This window comes from Buteo buteo, chromosome 9, assembly GCF_964188355.1.
Source record: "Buteo buteo chromosome 9, bButBut1.hap1.1, whole genome shotgun sequence".
Lineage (NCBI taxonomy): Eukaryota > Metazoa > Chordata > Aves > Accipitriformes > Accipitridae > Buteo > Buteo buteo.
In genome coordinates, this window is record NC_134179.1 from 24,226,593 (window position 1) to 24,242,023 (window position 15,431).

The 15,431-nt window shown below is 49.3% G+C and overlaps 1 protein-coding gene across 1 annotated transcript; it reads left to right on the plus strand.

The window, feature by feature from the left end:
* Window positions 1–3,292: 3,292 nt before the first annotated feature.
* TCF21 (transcription factor 21) lies at window positions 3,293–6,032 on the plus strand. Its single transcript, XM_075036793.1, has 2 exons — window positions 3,293–3,832; window positions 5,494–6,032. Exons 1-2 carry the CDS (start codon window positions 3,383–3,385, stop codon window positions 5,581–5,583), a joined length of 540 nt encoding a protein of 179 aa, XP_074892894.1. The 5' UTR covers window positions 3,293–3,382; the 3' UTR covers window positions 5,584–6,032.
* The last annotated feature ends 9,399 nt before the right edge of the window (window positions 6,033–15,431 follow it).

Sequence of the window (15,431 nt, forward strand, 5' to 3'; positions counted from 1 at the left end):
CACACCATTGCCACGCTGGCTGCAGCCATCTCAGCTCTCCCCTTCCCACAGGACTGGGTTAGTCTCCACCCCATCGGTCCCTACGCCAAACTGGGATTGCAATTCAGAATGAGTCAGGAGGACTGGGCTAGGCAATTCAGGTGAGGGGAGAGGGATTGAAACCAGGGGCCAGATCAGGGGTACAAGCCCTCGGCTTGCCAGGAAGGACACAAGGAGCAGGAAGGTTGGAAAAGGAGAGGTTCAACTCATGTAGCAAACAAATAAGGAAGCAGGAGTCACCCAGAGGTGAGAGGATACAGTTTTTTAGGTCTGCCCATGCTGGCCCCTTTGGAGAGGGAAAAAGGGACAATTACGTTGTTGAAAAAGTGTGTCACAGAATGGATGCATAAAGGACTCAAAAGTACATTATGCTACATGTATGTAAGTGTATATCTCACACACACACAGTAATCGCCACCAAACGAATACAAAAATGTGTCGTGGATCTCCACAAAAGTGTGTGGTCTGTATTAGATCAATTTTACTGGCTCTGAGGACTCAAAAAAGTATGTAAGTCAGTAAAAGCTACAAATGTGTGGCAATTCTAAAGGCTCAGAGCACACATGTAGGCATACCTTGATTTTTAGAATGCACATGTAGCAACATATTAAAGACACTTTTAAGAAGTCGGATCATTCCTTCTGCTTTTTACAGGTTTTTAGAAATTACTGAAGTAAAGCTAAAAATAAGTGACAGAAAGAATGTGAGTATATACTTTTTTTGTTGTTTTGTTCTTCTGGGAACTTCTGATGCTGAAATTTTGATCAGATTTTGTGCTCCCTGGTCATTCATGCTTAGAGACACAAGCAACTTCAACTTAGTTTTCCATCATCCTTGCTCCAGTAAGAGTCTTGTAGCTCATTTCTAACATCAATCACTTGGACTATAAATCTCTGCAATGGATATGGCCATTTAAATCTCCACCTGCACAAACAACAATCAGGCCTAGAAAATAAGGAGGCTCATAAATCTCCACGCTGGTGATTAGTAATATTTTGGATCTGCAACAAGCATGTTATAAAGAAAAAAGGAAAAAAAAAAAAAAGCAAAGCTAATTCATTAATTAGGACTGATATGCTGACAATCTGTTTAGTTTATACACAGAGAAAACACAAACAGGGCACAGTTAACATAACATGATGTTAGAAGTTAGTGAATTCCCAAGAGCCCAGGGCTTGGAGATATGGTATCTTAATGTACTTATCCTATTGTGAGTGGGAAGGTGTTATCTTCCAGCCAAATGGTAAAGAGCTGGTTTAAAGTTTAGGTTTGCCCTTTTTCTTCTGGCTTACATGAGCCAAGGAACCAAGATGGATCAAGAGATAGGAAAGACTTCCTTGCTAGTTACCAAACATGACACTCTGCCTCCTACTGAAACTTTAATCTGCAGACAGTACATAGCACTTGGCAGACGTACCAGTTTGGCCCACCACGATTTTTGTTTGTTTGGCTGGTTTTTGTTTAGTGCATACAAAAAACCCAATGTGATGGTCACACAGATCAGTAAGAGACTTTCCTGTGGCTCCAGTGACCTTGGATTAATTCCAAAGCCACTGCATACCATGGTGACATCTTAGGCTGTACATTTTTGTCCAGAGCTATGTGAATCCTCAGGTAAGCAGCTGAGTAAGTGGAGTTGCTCTTGCACTCAGATCAATCACTGTGTTCAGAAAGGTCCCATGTTCAGACGGTGCCCAGTTCTTTAGTCCCCTGTGTTCAAAACCCTGGCTGCTGGGGGACCTGTGAGATTTCAGGAAGTGTGTGAGGAGGGAAGAAGCTATGGGAGCGAGTTCATGCTTCGCTGCCCTCTTTTGGGCTCCACATGTGGGTTCAGAAGATGATTTTACATGGAGAGCAAGAAGAGCTAGGCCAAGGTTAACTGCTTGTAAAAGCCTGCTCTGCAGAGACTGAATACACATATGCATAAAGATCGTCACTGCAGCGTACATCTGCTCATTCAAACTACAGAGCAACCCACTCATTCACACTAGTGGTAAAACGACTGGGAACGTTTGGCTTCAGTGGTTGCAGAGTATGGTCTAATGCCCTCGCTCCCATCGCTCCCACAGAACCGGCCTTATCTTGCCTCTTTATTCAGACAAAACTCCCTGACTTTTGAGCATGCATGAATCGGCAGACAAAATGCTCCACGGGTACAGCAGAACAAACCACCAACATCTGCTCTGCAACAACACTCCGAGAAAAGCATTTTCTTCTGTGCGATCTCTACCACCCAACACCCCCCCTCCCCTTTTCCTTCATTTCAGCGCACACCCTTGCCACCCCATCCACAGCCACACCGACCCTCCCCGGTGGCGCAGTGCTGTCCCTCAGCTTGGCGGGCTCCACGGACCACCGGCATCTCGGCCGCCTGGCACATCTGCGGACTGGGCAGCCTCCGGGATGCCTACAGCTGGGGGGACTCAAGGAGGGAGAGGGGAGTGGGACTTGTCGGAGGTCACCCAGGAAAGCTGAAAGAAGTCAGATCCTCCTGCCTCCAGCCCCTGGGCTGTGATGGTGAGGTCCATGCTGCCGGCCGGGCGGCAGAGCGCTCCCTTCCTGGAATACACTAGTAGCTGGACAGGATGCGTTCACAAATATAATCATCCACAAATCTCCCCCAGATTAGGTTACAAGGCAGCGTTTTGACGGCACGCATTACAAAGCTCCCTGGAAGGCTTGGCTGGTGGATCTGCTGCTCTCTCTGCTCATGACCCATTTTGGCTTTCATCAAGAATCATGACACCAGCTGCCTGGGTCATCTAGGAGGCAGGGAGGGGGAGAGCAACCCTGGGCTGGAAAGGGAAGTGGGGAAGGAGAAGGAGAAGGAGGAGGAGGAAGGGGGAGGATAGAAAGACGGAGCGGGGGGAGAGAGCGAAAGCGAGTTGCTTTGCTCCAGTTGTGAAGATTTGAATCCCAGTTCCGAGCTCTCGGCAAAGGCTTGCCGGGATACCTCATTCCCTGTCCTGTGCAAAGGTCTGTGATTGGGGATGTGGTGTGCTCAGTGGGCAGGGCCCCTCCCCTGGGCTGGATCCGCCTCTCTTATCCCCCAGATAAATTACTAGTGTCCTCACTAAATTCCTCGGCTTTCTCTCTCTCTCTCCCTCTCCCTCTCTCACACACGCTCACTCCCTCCCTCAAACACTGGCAAAGCGGGGTTGGGGGGCGGGAGGGCGGGGGTCCTCTCTGGACTGGTATCGCGCCTTAGTGCTGGGGGGGGGCGGGGAAGGGGAGGAAAATACTGGTGCCCCTTCTCTCCTCCGCCGCCTTGAAGTAGATTTGAGGAGCTGCCCTTCCTCCCCCTCCTCCCCCTTCCCGCTGGTCCTTTGGCATCTTCCAGACCATGTCCACTGGGTCCCTCAGTGATGTGGAAGATCTGCAGGAGGTGGAGATGCTGGAGTGCGATGGCCTGAAAATGGATACTAACAAAGAGTTTGGGGCGTCCACCGAGAGCAACGAGGAGGGATCCAATGGCGAGAATGGCTCCCCTCAGAAGGGGAGAGGGGCCTCGGGCAAGAGGAAGAAAGCTCCCCCCAAGAAGAGCCCTTTAAATGGAGTGAGCCAGGAGGGAAAGCAGGTCCAGAGAAACGCTGCCAACGCCAGGGAGAGGGCGAGGATGAGGGTCCTTAGCAAAGCCTTCTCCAGGCTTAAGACCACCCTGCCCTGGGTGCCCCCAGACACCAAGCTTTCCAAACTGGACACCTTGAGGTTGGCCTCCAGCTACATTGCTCACCTGAGGCAGATCCTGGCCAATGACAAGTACGAAAACGGCTACATCCACCCAGTCAACCTGGTAAGTCACAGCCCGCCGGGGCCAGGCACTCTGTGTGTATGTGCACGGGGAGAGGCGGGCGAGGAGCTGGGATGGGGCATGTGCGGGGAGAAACATTCGCTGTGCTTCTCACAGAGAGGCTGGTGCCAGTGGGGTGGCAAGGGGTACTGTGCGAGGGGACAGGCTCCCAGCTGCCCTCCCGCCCTGTGCCCCAAGAGCTGAGCCTCCCGGGCCCTGTCCCCTGCTCCCGGCAAGCCCCTCCAGGGGACAGGCAGGGGCCACGCTGGCCACACACAGGCAGGGCCAGGCTTTACTGCCCCAGAAATGCCTGAGAAACCTCAGCAAGTTGATGGCAGCTTCCTACCTGCAAGCAGGCGGGTATAGGAATTTGGGGTGAGAAAGGTATGTTTTAGGAAGGACCCAAGCCAAGGACCCAGGATTTACTCTTATCCCTCCTCTCTACCCTAACGTTTCCTGCCATAACAGTCCGCTCAAGCCCTAGCTTTTTAAAGACAGAGCTCTTGGGGCTCTGCACTCAGCCGCTCAGATTTGCTGGGTCCAGGACGTTTCTCCTATCCGTGTAAACTATGAAAGGAGAAATCAATACCAGTGTGGGCTCCCCAGGGCGGACGTCTGCCCCAGGCACGCTCCGCAAAGCCTCCCTGGGCTGCACAGCGTCCCTCTTGCTGCTCCCACCACGCACAGAAAGTTTTCCCCAGCAGCCCAGGGTCTCCCTGCCGTCCCTGGCCACCAGAAACACCCAGTTTCCAGCTCTAAAAATACATGCGACTGATGTAAACCGGGGGCGGGCGAGATCCGCCTGGGCTCTTTTTAAACATCCAGCCTTTACATTGCCCGCACGTGTGGACCCTGTCAGATAAAGGGATGGCAGAGAGGATCTGTGGGGACGTTTCACTGGGGCCCGGCTCTGCCTTTTGAGCTCTGGACTCTGGGGGAAAGCACATTACCCGCTGTGTCAGCTGATAAGGGCCTGGGAGGTATTCTTTTGGCTAAAACCAAAATCCTCAGCACAGCAACACAGGGAAAAAAAAAAAAAATAGTAAAGCGAACCCAGCGCCCAAGCCCAGCTGTAACTCCCCGCACTGAGGCACACCAAAACTTGCCCCCCGAGCCGCGGGAGGCCGGGGAGAGCGGCCGGGGGGGGATGCCGGGGGCTCCGGGCGGCTCCTGCGCCCGGGCAGCGCGGCGGCGGCGGCGGCGGAGCGTGAGGCGGCTCCCGCGGGCAAGAGCCCCCACGCCGGTCACGGCCAAAGGCGGGGGGTGCCCGCGGCGGCTGTGGCGGGGGGACGCGGCTGTGCGGGAGCCGGCGCGGGTCCCTCCTCTCCTCTCCTCTCCTCTCCTCTGCCCTCCCTCCCGCCGCGGCTCGGACGGGCTCGGACGGGCTCCGCCGGCCCGCGGAGGCGCGGGGGGGGCCCGCCGCGGCCGGGAGGGGACGCGGCGTCAGCCGCTGGCGAAAGACGAAGCGGTGCTCGCCGAAGCCCCGGCGGCCGCCCAGGCCCGCGCCCCGCCGAGCGCTGCCCGAAGCGGGCTCAGGCGGCGCTGGATGGCGGGCTCGATGCCCCGGGGCGCTCCCGAGCTGGACCCGCTGGCGAAATAAGCGTTGCAATGTGCCTTTTTCCGTATGTAACCCCCTTCCCACCCGTGTCTTTTCCTGGCTACAGACTTGGCCTTTTATGGTAGCCGGCAAACCCGAGAGTGACCTGAAAGAAGTGGTGAACACAAACCGCTTGTGCGGCCCGACGGCATCCTGAGCCCCGGCGGCCGGGCCAGCAGCGTCCCGGCGCGGGCGGGGAGCGGGCGGCGGGGCGGGCAGGGACACGCCGCGGCCCCGCCGCTGCCCCGGGCCCTGGGCCCCGGGCAAGAGCGACGGGGAGAGCCGCTCTCCCGGCGCGGAGACGACCAAACGTGCCCTAGCAAAGACTCCGCCCCGAGAGACCCCGACTCTATTTAACTTTATTAAATGCGTGTACAGTCGAGTGTCCTGCAACAAGAGCCTTGCTGGTTCAAGCGCTACTAGAGAAAAGACAGAGATCAAACAAAACCTACCGCGCGCGTATCTTTTGTCTGAGACCTGTGAAATATGTAGATGCCTAGAAAAACTGACTTTGACAGTCATCTCTATGAAGTAATTCACCCTAAAGATATATAGATATATTTTCTTCAAGCAGGTTTTGCTCTATTTCTGTGAATAAACCTTCCTTTCCACTGAACACAGAGCGGTGTAATGTTCGTTTCCGACTCTCGGGCTCGGCGGGGAAGGACGGACCGCGCCTCCGCCGGCCGCCGGCCGCCCTCGCCCGGCGCGCTGCGGGGAACCCGCCGCTCCGCCCCGGGCCACGGGAGGGCAGTTTCCCCGGCGCTAAAGATTCGGAGCGAAGCCCTGGGGGAGGGGGTGGCTGGGCCGGGACCTGTCCTCGCCGCGGGAGCCCGGCCCGGCCCCGCAGCCCGGCGCCCGGGCGCGGCGGGAGCTACGCCGCTCCGCACCGCGGGGACGGGAGCGGTGAGCTGCTGGTGAAGTACAGCGGGACGGAGGATCCCCCTCCGGCCCCGGTCCTCGGTGCCGGGAATTTTTAACTTAAACATCTCCCCTCTATCGATCAGCGCGCCCGTGGGAGAGGAGGCTGAGATAAACAGGAGTGCGGGGCGCTCCCCCTGCACCGGCAGCTGATGCGCCAGATCCCACCGCGCTGTTTAATGTTTCAGGGTTATGACCGCACTGTTTACAAGACGTCTTCGGTTATTTATACTGTTATTATTAGCAGAGGGGCTTTAAATTTCCGCTTCACTTGCTCTTTCAATACCGGCCCTCCGTTCCGTTTGGTACCTGGGTACCTTCTGGCCGAAAGCAGGCACCGCCGGAGCGGGGCAGCGCCCTGCTTGGGGGCAGCGGGGGTGGGCTGCCGGGCCGCCCCGGGGCCGGGGAGGCATCGCGGCTACCCCCCGGCCCGAGCCCTGCGGCCCGGCTGCCTTGCGGCGGCGGGGGCCGGGCGCGGGGGCCACGGACCCTCCCGGGAGCCGCCTCCCCCGGGCACCCCCCGCAGGCGGGCGCGGAGCCGCCCCGGGCAGCCGAGCAGGCTGGATGAGGTTTCTTCTCATGCCCCCCTTCCCCCCGAGATAACTGGGTGAGGTAGCGCGTCCTCCAGGCGACCCAAATTCACCAGCCGGGTTCATGCGTGGGCTAGGTTTAATTAAAGCAGCTCGCTGGGAGCTGAGGGCTGTACAAACATCTCGGCCCTCGTTAGGGAAGGGGCCAGGGCCTGCTGTATCGTCCTAATGGTTTTGAAGGGGAGAGCTGTTTAATTTCACTTTTTCACAGCTTTATCTCCACCCCGCACAATTAAAAGCAGACCTCCTCGCCTGGCCGAACCATGTGCAACTTCACTACCGTGAGTGGGGCTGTGCCGGTTGAGACACGCGGTTACACACACAGGCTTGACTGACTTTACCGCTAAACACATCACCTTGACCAGCCACAGCTCTTGCCGAAGAGATGAGCAGCTCCGGTAAGCACTGTGGAAAGGGCTGATCTCTTCACGCCAGGCATTGGGAAATTAAGTGGGAATTGGTATCTGTTAAAGGGAGGCAGAATAGAGCCCTCCGACCTTAAGCTAAGTGCAAATGACTGATACAGCAAATGCACAAATACCATCTTAACCACTGAATTTACCGAGTGAATTGAAATTAACCGTTGGATTTAACCACTCAAAATCTCAACTTAAATCCATGCTGCTCGAGACTCACAGCAAGGTGCTGTTTTCCTTCAAGAAAACAGGTGATAGGCATCAATTTGTCATGCGAGATACGCATAAAACTAAGAGTTAAATTCTGAATATTGTCACATGTGCTTCTTCGCCACCCTGCTTTGCAATGCTTACTAACTGCACTCAGCATCCTTCCCAGCCCTTTTGAGTTGGCCATGTTCAGTGTTCATTTGCCACCTGAAACACAGCATGGAGAAAGAGAAGGGAGAAATGCAACAGTCCCCTGTGAAATGTGAGGAACACAGCCGTAACCACGTGCCGAAAGCTGCAATGTAAGCGTAACGGTAAGAGGAGGCTGTAGACACCGTTATTTCTCGTGCTGCTATTCACTTTATCTAGCAGTCTAGATTGCAAGCCTCTTGGGGACCAAACTATTCCTCGGGCATCCTCCACCTTCCTCACACCTTGCCTCTGAGCAACAGTTCAGCAACAAACAAAAAGGCAAAAAGCAACAAGCAATAAACAAAAGCAACCAGCGGTACACAGAAGGTAAATAATGGCTTTACTCTGACTGTAAAAAAATTACTGGCTTTATCTCCATTTTGAAGACAACAAATATATTTTCCAGGGGATTTATGTGGCTGGAAACCCTTGGTCCACTGGCTTCTCGCGTAAGGGCACAGCCTTGACAGTATTGGCAGTTGGCTTCAACGGCCCAAGTTTCTTAGATGAATTAAGAGTCCTACCATGTATCTCAGTAGGACAATGAGTGAAATCATTCTTCCCCACTGCTGAGTGCAATTTTACAGAAAAATATTTGCAAACAGAAAATGTATGTTTAGTCTGACTGAAGGAATTGATGATTTTGAAAGGAACTCGGATATGTGCTAAGGGAAAACGGGGAACCAGTTTAAATATTTATGTCAATGATTTTAAAGAAAATATTTTGTTTGCTTTCTTGCATTTCTGTACAAAGTGATGCATTTTAATATTTACCGAAATATACCCCTTCTCCATGTGGAAACAAAGCTGACTTGATATATCTTTCTGTATCTACATGGATGTAGGTGCAGCTGTGTGAGTGTCTGTATACATTCCCTCCTAATAATGTTTGAACTCATTGCCTGATTTCAAGTGAATTTGACAGAGGTCTCAAAGATAACTAAATTGCTATAATTTTTTTGTGTGTATGTCTCTGTGTTGTGTGTGTGTGTGTGTGTGAAAACAGGCAGCTGAGTAGAGAAAAGATCTTTAATTCTGCAACTAAAGAAAAGGTTTCAGTATGAACTCAGCCCTTATCAGATACCAGAGCATACAGAGCAGAGTGCCAGCCATAGATGAAGCTTCAAACGCTTCTTCAATCACAGGATACAAGTTTAGAAAACCTGCTTGTGGACCTATGTGTTTTAAGATAAGAACTGTCTAAAAATATTTTAGTCCCAACTGATTTTAATACTATTATTCTTTTTTTTTTTTTTGGGGGGGGGACGGGGGACACCCAATTCCACCCAACTACTTCATGACCATTTTTCAGTTCAGCTAGAGACTGGAAAAATGCTTTATTTGCCAAACTGCATTCAGTGCTCTGGTTCCTGGGTTTGGTGCTCATGTTGTACTGCTTAGCAGCAGTTTTCACAGTCTGAAAGGTCTTTAGGAGCAAGCATTATTCCATCCGTTACAGAAAATACATTTTAGGCTTATCTTATCCTCTGGCTGGGATGGAAATCTGCCAGCCTGAAACATCAGTATAGTAAGAAAACCACTTTGCAGACACGTGCACAATGCCTTGCTGTCCTGGGCGCTGACTGGGGAAGCAAGGCCATGGTGGTGGTTGTGCCCCCAAGCTGCAAGGTGCACAAGGAGAACATATACTAGATAGCTTATTCTTTAAAGTGCCTCCAATGTTGAAATTCCCAGCTCACCTCAGAAATTAAAAGACATAGAAAGTCTGTGTGGCTTCTTCTGTAGGGAGGCTGCTTTGAATCCAGGATATAATGACAGGATCACAAGCACAGGTTTGTTTGAAGCATTTGTATTGATAACCCCACAGTTGTGTCTGCCTGGAAAAACATGCTTCCCTGTAAATGAATCGCATTTATTTTTCAAAAGGTAATCTTTCCCAAAACCCCAGTGTCATTGCCATTCATTATTATTTGTAGTAAAAAAAAATATAGTATGCAAAAGACATTAGCTAATTGCAGGTAATAAGCTGTCTAAAAGAGGACAAAACTCACATATATCTGGTGTACAAGTGGAGGGTATAATCTGATAAAAATGCAGGGTATTTCTAATTTCTGTCTGGATATCTGAATGTAGATTATCAGTCATAGTCTCCCAAAAGGGACTGGTTTTCAAAAGAAATTTCAATGACATTGAAATGAAATTCAAACAGACCATTCTGTTATATCCATGTGTATACACACCTAGAAAAACCTTCATACAGAATTTCTCACAACAGACAGTGATTCAAAGTGTCCGTGTTCATTGGAGGCCCATGTAGTACTGACTATTCCCGTATTAAGGCTGTGCTGCCAAGGCAGCTCACAGGCTACATACAACTTTGTGCTCACTATTAGGCTGTGGGTTGCTTCATGCTCTTCAGCCCAGCATGCTTTATGGATGGGAAGTGGCACAACCAGCAATAATGGCTTTTTTTGTCTCTAGCGCTGCAAAGTTACTGGTGTGTTATGGCTTGGTGAATTTCTGCATCTGAGAAGATGTTATAGGTCTGACCTAAAATTTGTGCTCCAGGAGGGGTGGAAAAAACCATGTGCTACCTTTGCGAGGACTGCTGTTGGCAGACTCCAAACCCAGCAAAGGTCTGCAAGTAACTGATTTTTCTTCAGTTCACTTCAGACATTGGTGTACCTGAGCTAAGCTGTACAAAAATGACTTTGAGTAGGCCTAGGCATGCAGTCATCGCATTTCCCAAATGTGGCGTGGACAACAGTCCTGAGATGACGCATTTTCTTGCCTTAGGGTTTTGCCCTTAAACTGAAACTTGTAAACAGATGAAATGCGTTTTCAAGCTGATGCGCGTGCGTGCACCATCCCTGCATGGGGAGTGGAGAGATCCAAACCTCCTTGCAAGTTAAAAAAAGATCATAACAAAAGCAGGAGAATAAAAACTAATGCAAATCCTTCCTTCACTTTAAATTCTTAATTCTCCTTAAGCAAGGAGAAAAACCCCCAACCCTTATTTACATCTCAGGCTGCTGTGTAAACTATAAGACCGTATCTGACTGTAAATACGGATTATCTACACACTCGAGTTTTCTCTCATTGTTTACGTGCTGTTTAAGGAACAGGGATCAGAAACACTAGGGAAAAAAAGGGAAGGGTACAGCTACACAGCCAGGAGACAAAAGGAAAGCAGTGAAAAGGCATAGAATAATTCCTCTTCCTCTGACTACTACTGCTCAGTCCTTGTGAAAAAAGGGGCTGGGGAAGGGAGGAACTATCAGCAGCTCCATCACAGCCGGGTGGAGCCAGACCACCAGGGAGATGGAAACTGGGAGGTTGAGAGCCGCAGCTGCCTTCTCGGGGAGGAACATCTGTGAAATCCTGCGCAGCAGCAGCAGGGGAGGAGGAGTGGGCACAGGCAGCAATCGTTCCCAGGGATGTGCTCACACAGATAACTGTCCCACTGGATGGCTTCCCAGGCTGCTGCAGCGACACTTCCCTCCCCCATCAGCGATGAGGCAAAGACCATCGTGTGCGACAAGCAATGCACGTGTAGCATGGCCTTTTCCTTCAGCATCCTGTTTCTTGTGATGCTTTTTGAAGGCTGAGCTGACCAGAATGGGAACAGTTCTTCCTGACTGATAACATGTTGTTTTGTTCTTACGTAGGGACTTCCATACCACTGGCACCTCAATGCAGAAATTAAACAGAGGATGGCAGTTACCTTGGAGCATTTGCCGTCACTTCATGACCAAATGTTTTTCTATAGGAAGTCGCTATCATTATACAGATGGGAAGAAAAAGAGGCGTAGAGCTGACAACTGGCTGAAGGGTTCACAAGTAAGCTTGGTATAGGCCTAGGGCACCAGCCCTTCTGGTGCACAAACTTATGACCTGTTGTCCCAGGCATGCCGAAATCACCAGGGATTTTTGCTCTTTGAATTCAGTTTAAAGATAGAAATAAGAAGGCTGTGGCCGGGGTCACATCCACACATACCTGAGTTTTATTCCACTCTCACCAAAGGGTAAGAACAGTCCCTGGCACCCACTGTTCCCAAACTATGCTTGGGCACTTCCTGGGAGAAAGTTAGTCAGACAGGCCAAAGGCATGCCAAGGACCCTGCCAACAACCAAACACTATGAAAAATAAGCCTTGGCCCTGTTTTATTTATCAGTGCCACTGCAGCCTTAGAAGCTAGAGCTGTAAAGGTACTTGATGTCTTTGTCTCAGCCCAGCCTTGTGCTCTTCTCACTTGTTTTCTAGATCAACCTGCTACCTTCTTTTATGGGCCAAAAATTCTTAGTGGGGACCCTCTTTACTATTTGTATCTCATAACTAATATACTAAGACTATAGATCACTACAAGCAAGAGGTCAAGTTCAAGAACAAACATAACACAAGATTTAAACAACATTATATCCTAAATTACGACATTGAAACCCCCTGTTCATTTGTTGCCCAACTCTACAAAGCTCTGCAGTACCTTTTCTACCTGAGTTGTGAGTTCCCTGATGCCAAAACTTGACATATGCCCTTAGAGTATCTCTTTTTTGCCATTGCCAAGCAGCTCCATGTTAATAGTATCGATATTTATTTTTTTATATAAAATAATCTATATTATAAAATTAAGCAGAATGTTTGAATATTGTGGAGCTGGTTGAAGTACCACTTATGGCAGGGACGTTAACAGTCCAATAGTGCTGGCATGGTACATCATACTGTACATCATCATCAAAGAGTGAGAAGGCACATTTGAGTGTACAGTCTCACCTGATAAACTAAGCCCTGGAGCGAAGGATTCCCTCCCTGACTGATCTCCTGCCACAGGTTTAAGCTCGCTCCCTGCTGGCTGCCAGCTTAGGAGATGTCTCATAATTAACTTGCAGTATCACATGCATGTAGCTGACAACCATTCCACAAAATGTCATTTCTATGACATGTGCAGGATACGGGTTGCTCCTAGGTACCTGCTCTTCGAACACAAGTACTTCAATACAGTCTTCTGCACAGAGCCCACAGTACTTAAGATGCAGCTGTATAAAACTCTTCACCTAGCCTTCACTGTGGACTGCTTCAAGGGGCCATCCAGCTTTCTTCTCTCCCCCCTACACTTTCCCACAGTCTACCTTGCACTGGATCTTATCCAACTGAAAATGAATCCTGTAAAAATGCAAAAATCCAGATAAACAAGCATTTGCTTCAGTTTGATGTGGGTTTTTTGACAGAAACCTGCAGTTAAGAGCAGAATAACATAATGAAATTAAATCTTTGTTCACTCTTACTGCTGTAATTACAGAACAAAAATATGTGCAGTGTCCTAAAGTTCAGTTGTCCTTATTTTTACCGCACTAGTACCGACGGTCCCAAGCAGCCCACAATTCTACTCTGTGGGATGTCCAAGCACAGGAAACAGCCTCCCCACACCTCCATCTCCTCTTTACTTCCCAAACAATGGATTGAGAAACAAAGACATAGGAAAATAAAATCACACAGTAAGGAAGTGACAGTGTCAGAAATGGCCTCTGTGCATTCCCTGTTTGATGTCAGTACAGCATCTGGTAAGGTAGAACAAGGACTAGCAAGAGGCAGATGAGGACACAGGTCCTGCAGGTGGTAAATCCTTAGCATCTCAGTCATACTAGTGGAGGAAGCCACAGAGCCAAATTAGAGTTGCGCAGAGGAATGGAGACCAGAGGGGGAGAACATAAGGACAGGATAACCTGTCTGGTAACTATATAGGCATGGAATAAAATTGCAGGCACAACTGATAAACTTAAATGTCAAATTAGGTAGGTGCCCAGTCACCTTATTTGCATTCCATGTTAATGTGACCATAACTACTTGCATACATTTGCCGAATACATATTTAAAGATGCAATTTTCATAACATGTCCCAGTCTAAATGGGAAGAGCTCAGGCTGACAAAGCAGCCAAAACTTTGAAATGGTAAGGGTTCATCTCTTCATCAGTAAAAAAAAAATTCTTAATGTCCAGTGATGACTGCATATTTCTGTGGAGCACCTGCTAGAAAAAGTTATATCCCGAAAAGAGCAAGCATGTGGAGATAGACAATGGATGTGTATTTGCTAGAAGACATTTTGTGTTGAGTTTATGTAGAGTATGCTAAAAAAACCAGAAGCTCAGTCAGAATTCACACAAAATCAGGGTTTATAAAACTTTTTCTTCATAACTTGCCTATGCGATCAGCTATTCAGAAAAAAAAATCAGCATCTGTTGTGATACAGCTATGTAGAACCTTGACAGAACTGTCAGGGAGAAGACATCATAACAATCTACCCCATATTAGCAGTGCTAATTATAATGACTCGGAACCTTTCGGCTGAAGCTCATGAAGAATTAAAACAGCCTTAAGGCACTCCATAAAAATGCTGGATATCCCGTACAGAGTTACTGAACTGTGCAACAGTTGCTCTAAATTCAGAATCCTGTTTCCAAAAGCTCGCCTCGCTCGACCATCTTCACCTAGCTGCCGCGGATCCGTTTCGGTGAGAAGCCGCAGGGTGGCAGCGCTGCCGCACGCTGCTGTGAAGCCAGGGGACTAACAGGGACGCAAAACCGGCATTAACAAGCAATACTGCCACTGATGTACTCGCAGCCGATTTGAAGTGAGAATCTGAAATAATTATTCTTGACAAGTGAACCTAGTAATGCATCTCAAGGATTAAATTGAATCTAGCAGAGGAAAACATCTTAACTCTGAGACTTAAAAATTTAAATTTCACACTGTTCCCACTATCCTCATTAAAGCTATTCTGCTATCACTTCATACACGGAAAGCGCATTGTTACAGAACCTCAATTTCAGAAAACTGTCAATACAATGAATACTCTGCACTACACGCATATAAATATACATATATATACTTTTCATATAAAGACTGATGTGTCTTTATAAACCTGAAGTCGACCTGACAACTTTCATTCTTCAGTCTGGGTAGTAGGTCCTTAATTGGCCACACTGCAACCACACTCTTTTGTTCCTGGGTTCCCAAGTGAAGTACAACAAACAGCTCTTCCAAGAGAAAATTTAAGTCTAGCTGAAAGGCAGTTCATCACAGGCTGTAGTCCCTACAGACAGCACAGGTGCCAAATTTGGAGGACTGTCCTGGACAGAGAGAAGCAGTGCCATCCCAGCCACCCCCAGTGTCCTCATGTCCCCTTCCTTCTCTCCTCAAAGACTGCACCACTGCCCACTTTGCAAAGATTAAACAAGCTGCAAATTGGAGGAGCGTAAAGCAGCAGTCTTACTTTAGTCATTTTAACATTAAAAGGACAAAAAAAAATGCTGAGGGCCACACAGTGCTTGGGACTATTTGAGGCTTCCCGATCACCTGCTCACATCTTTGTTTCACTTGGGGTCAGTAGTCTGCTCACACGCCAAGGTACCACAGTTTACTGCTGTGGACTATCCCTTCAGTACCAAACAACATTGCTTTAAATTTAAAAGAAATCTTTATAGCATTTGTAAAACAAGACGCAGTGACCAGAATCCTGCTGCAGTGCAACACGCATGTGTGCAGCAGCAGGAGTGGCAGCATGTTGCTGCTCTGAGTCCTAACTAATGATTGCCGGATTGTGCCAGGACCAGCACGACCACTGGGTTCGGTCAGGGAGTGCGCATGGAGCAGCCAAGCCAGCGGTCAAGTTGCGTGTAGCAAACTACAGAAGTCTGACGACGAGCAGCCTCACAGAAA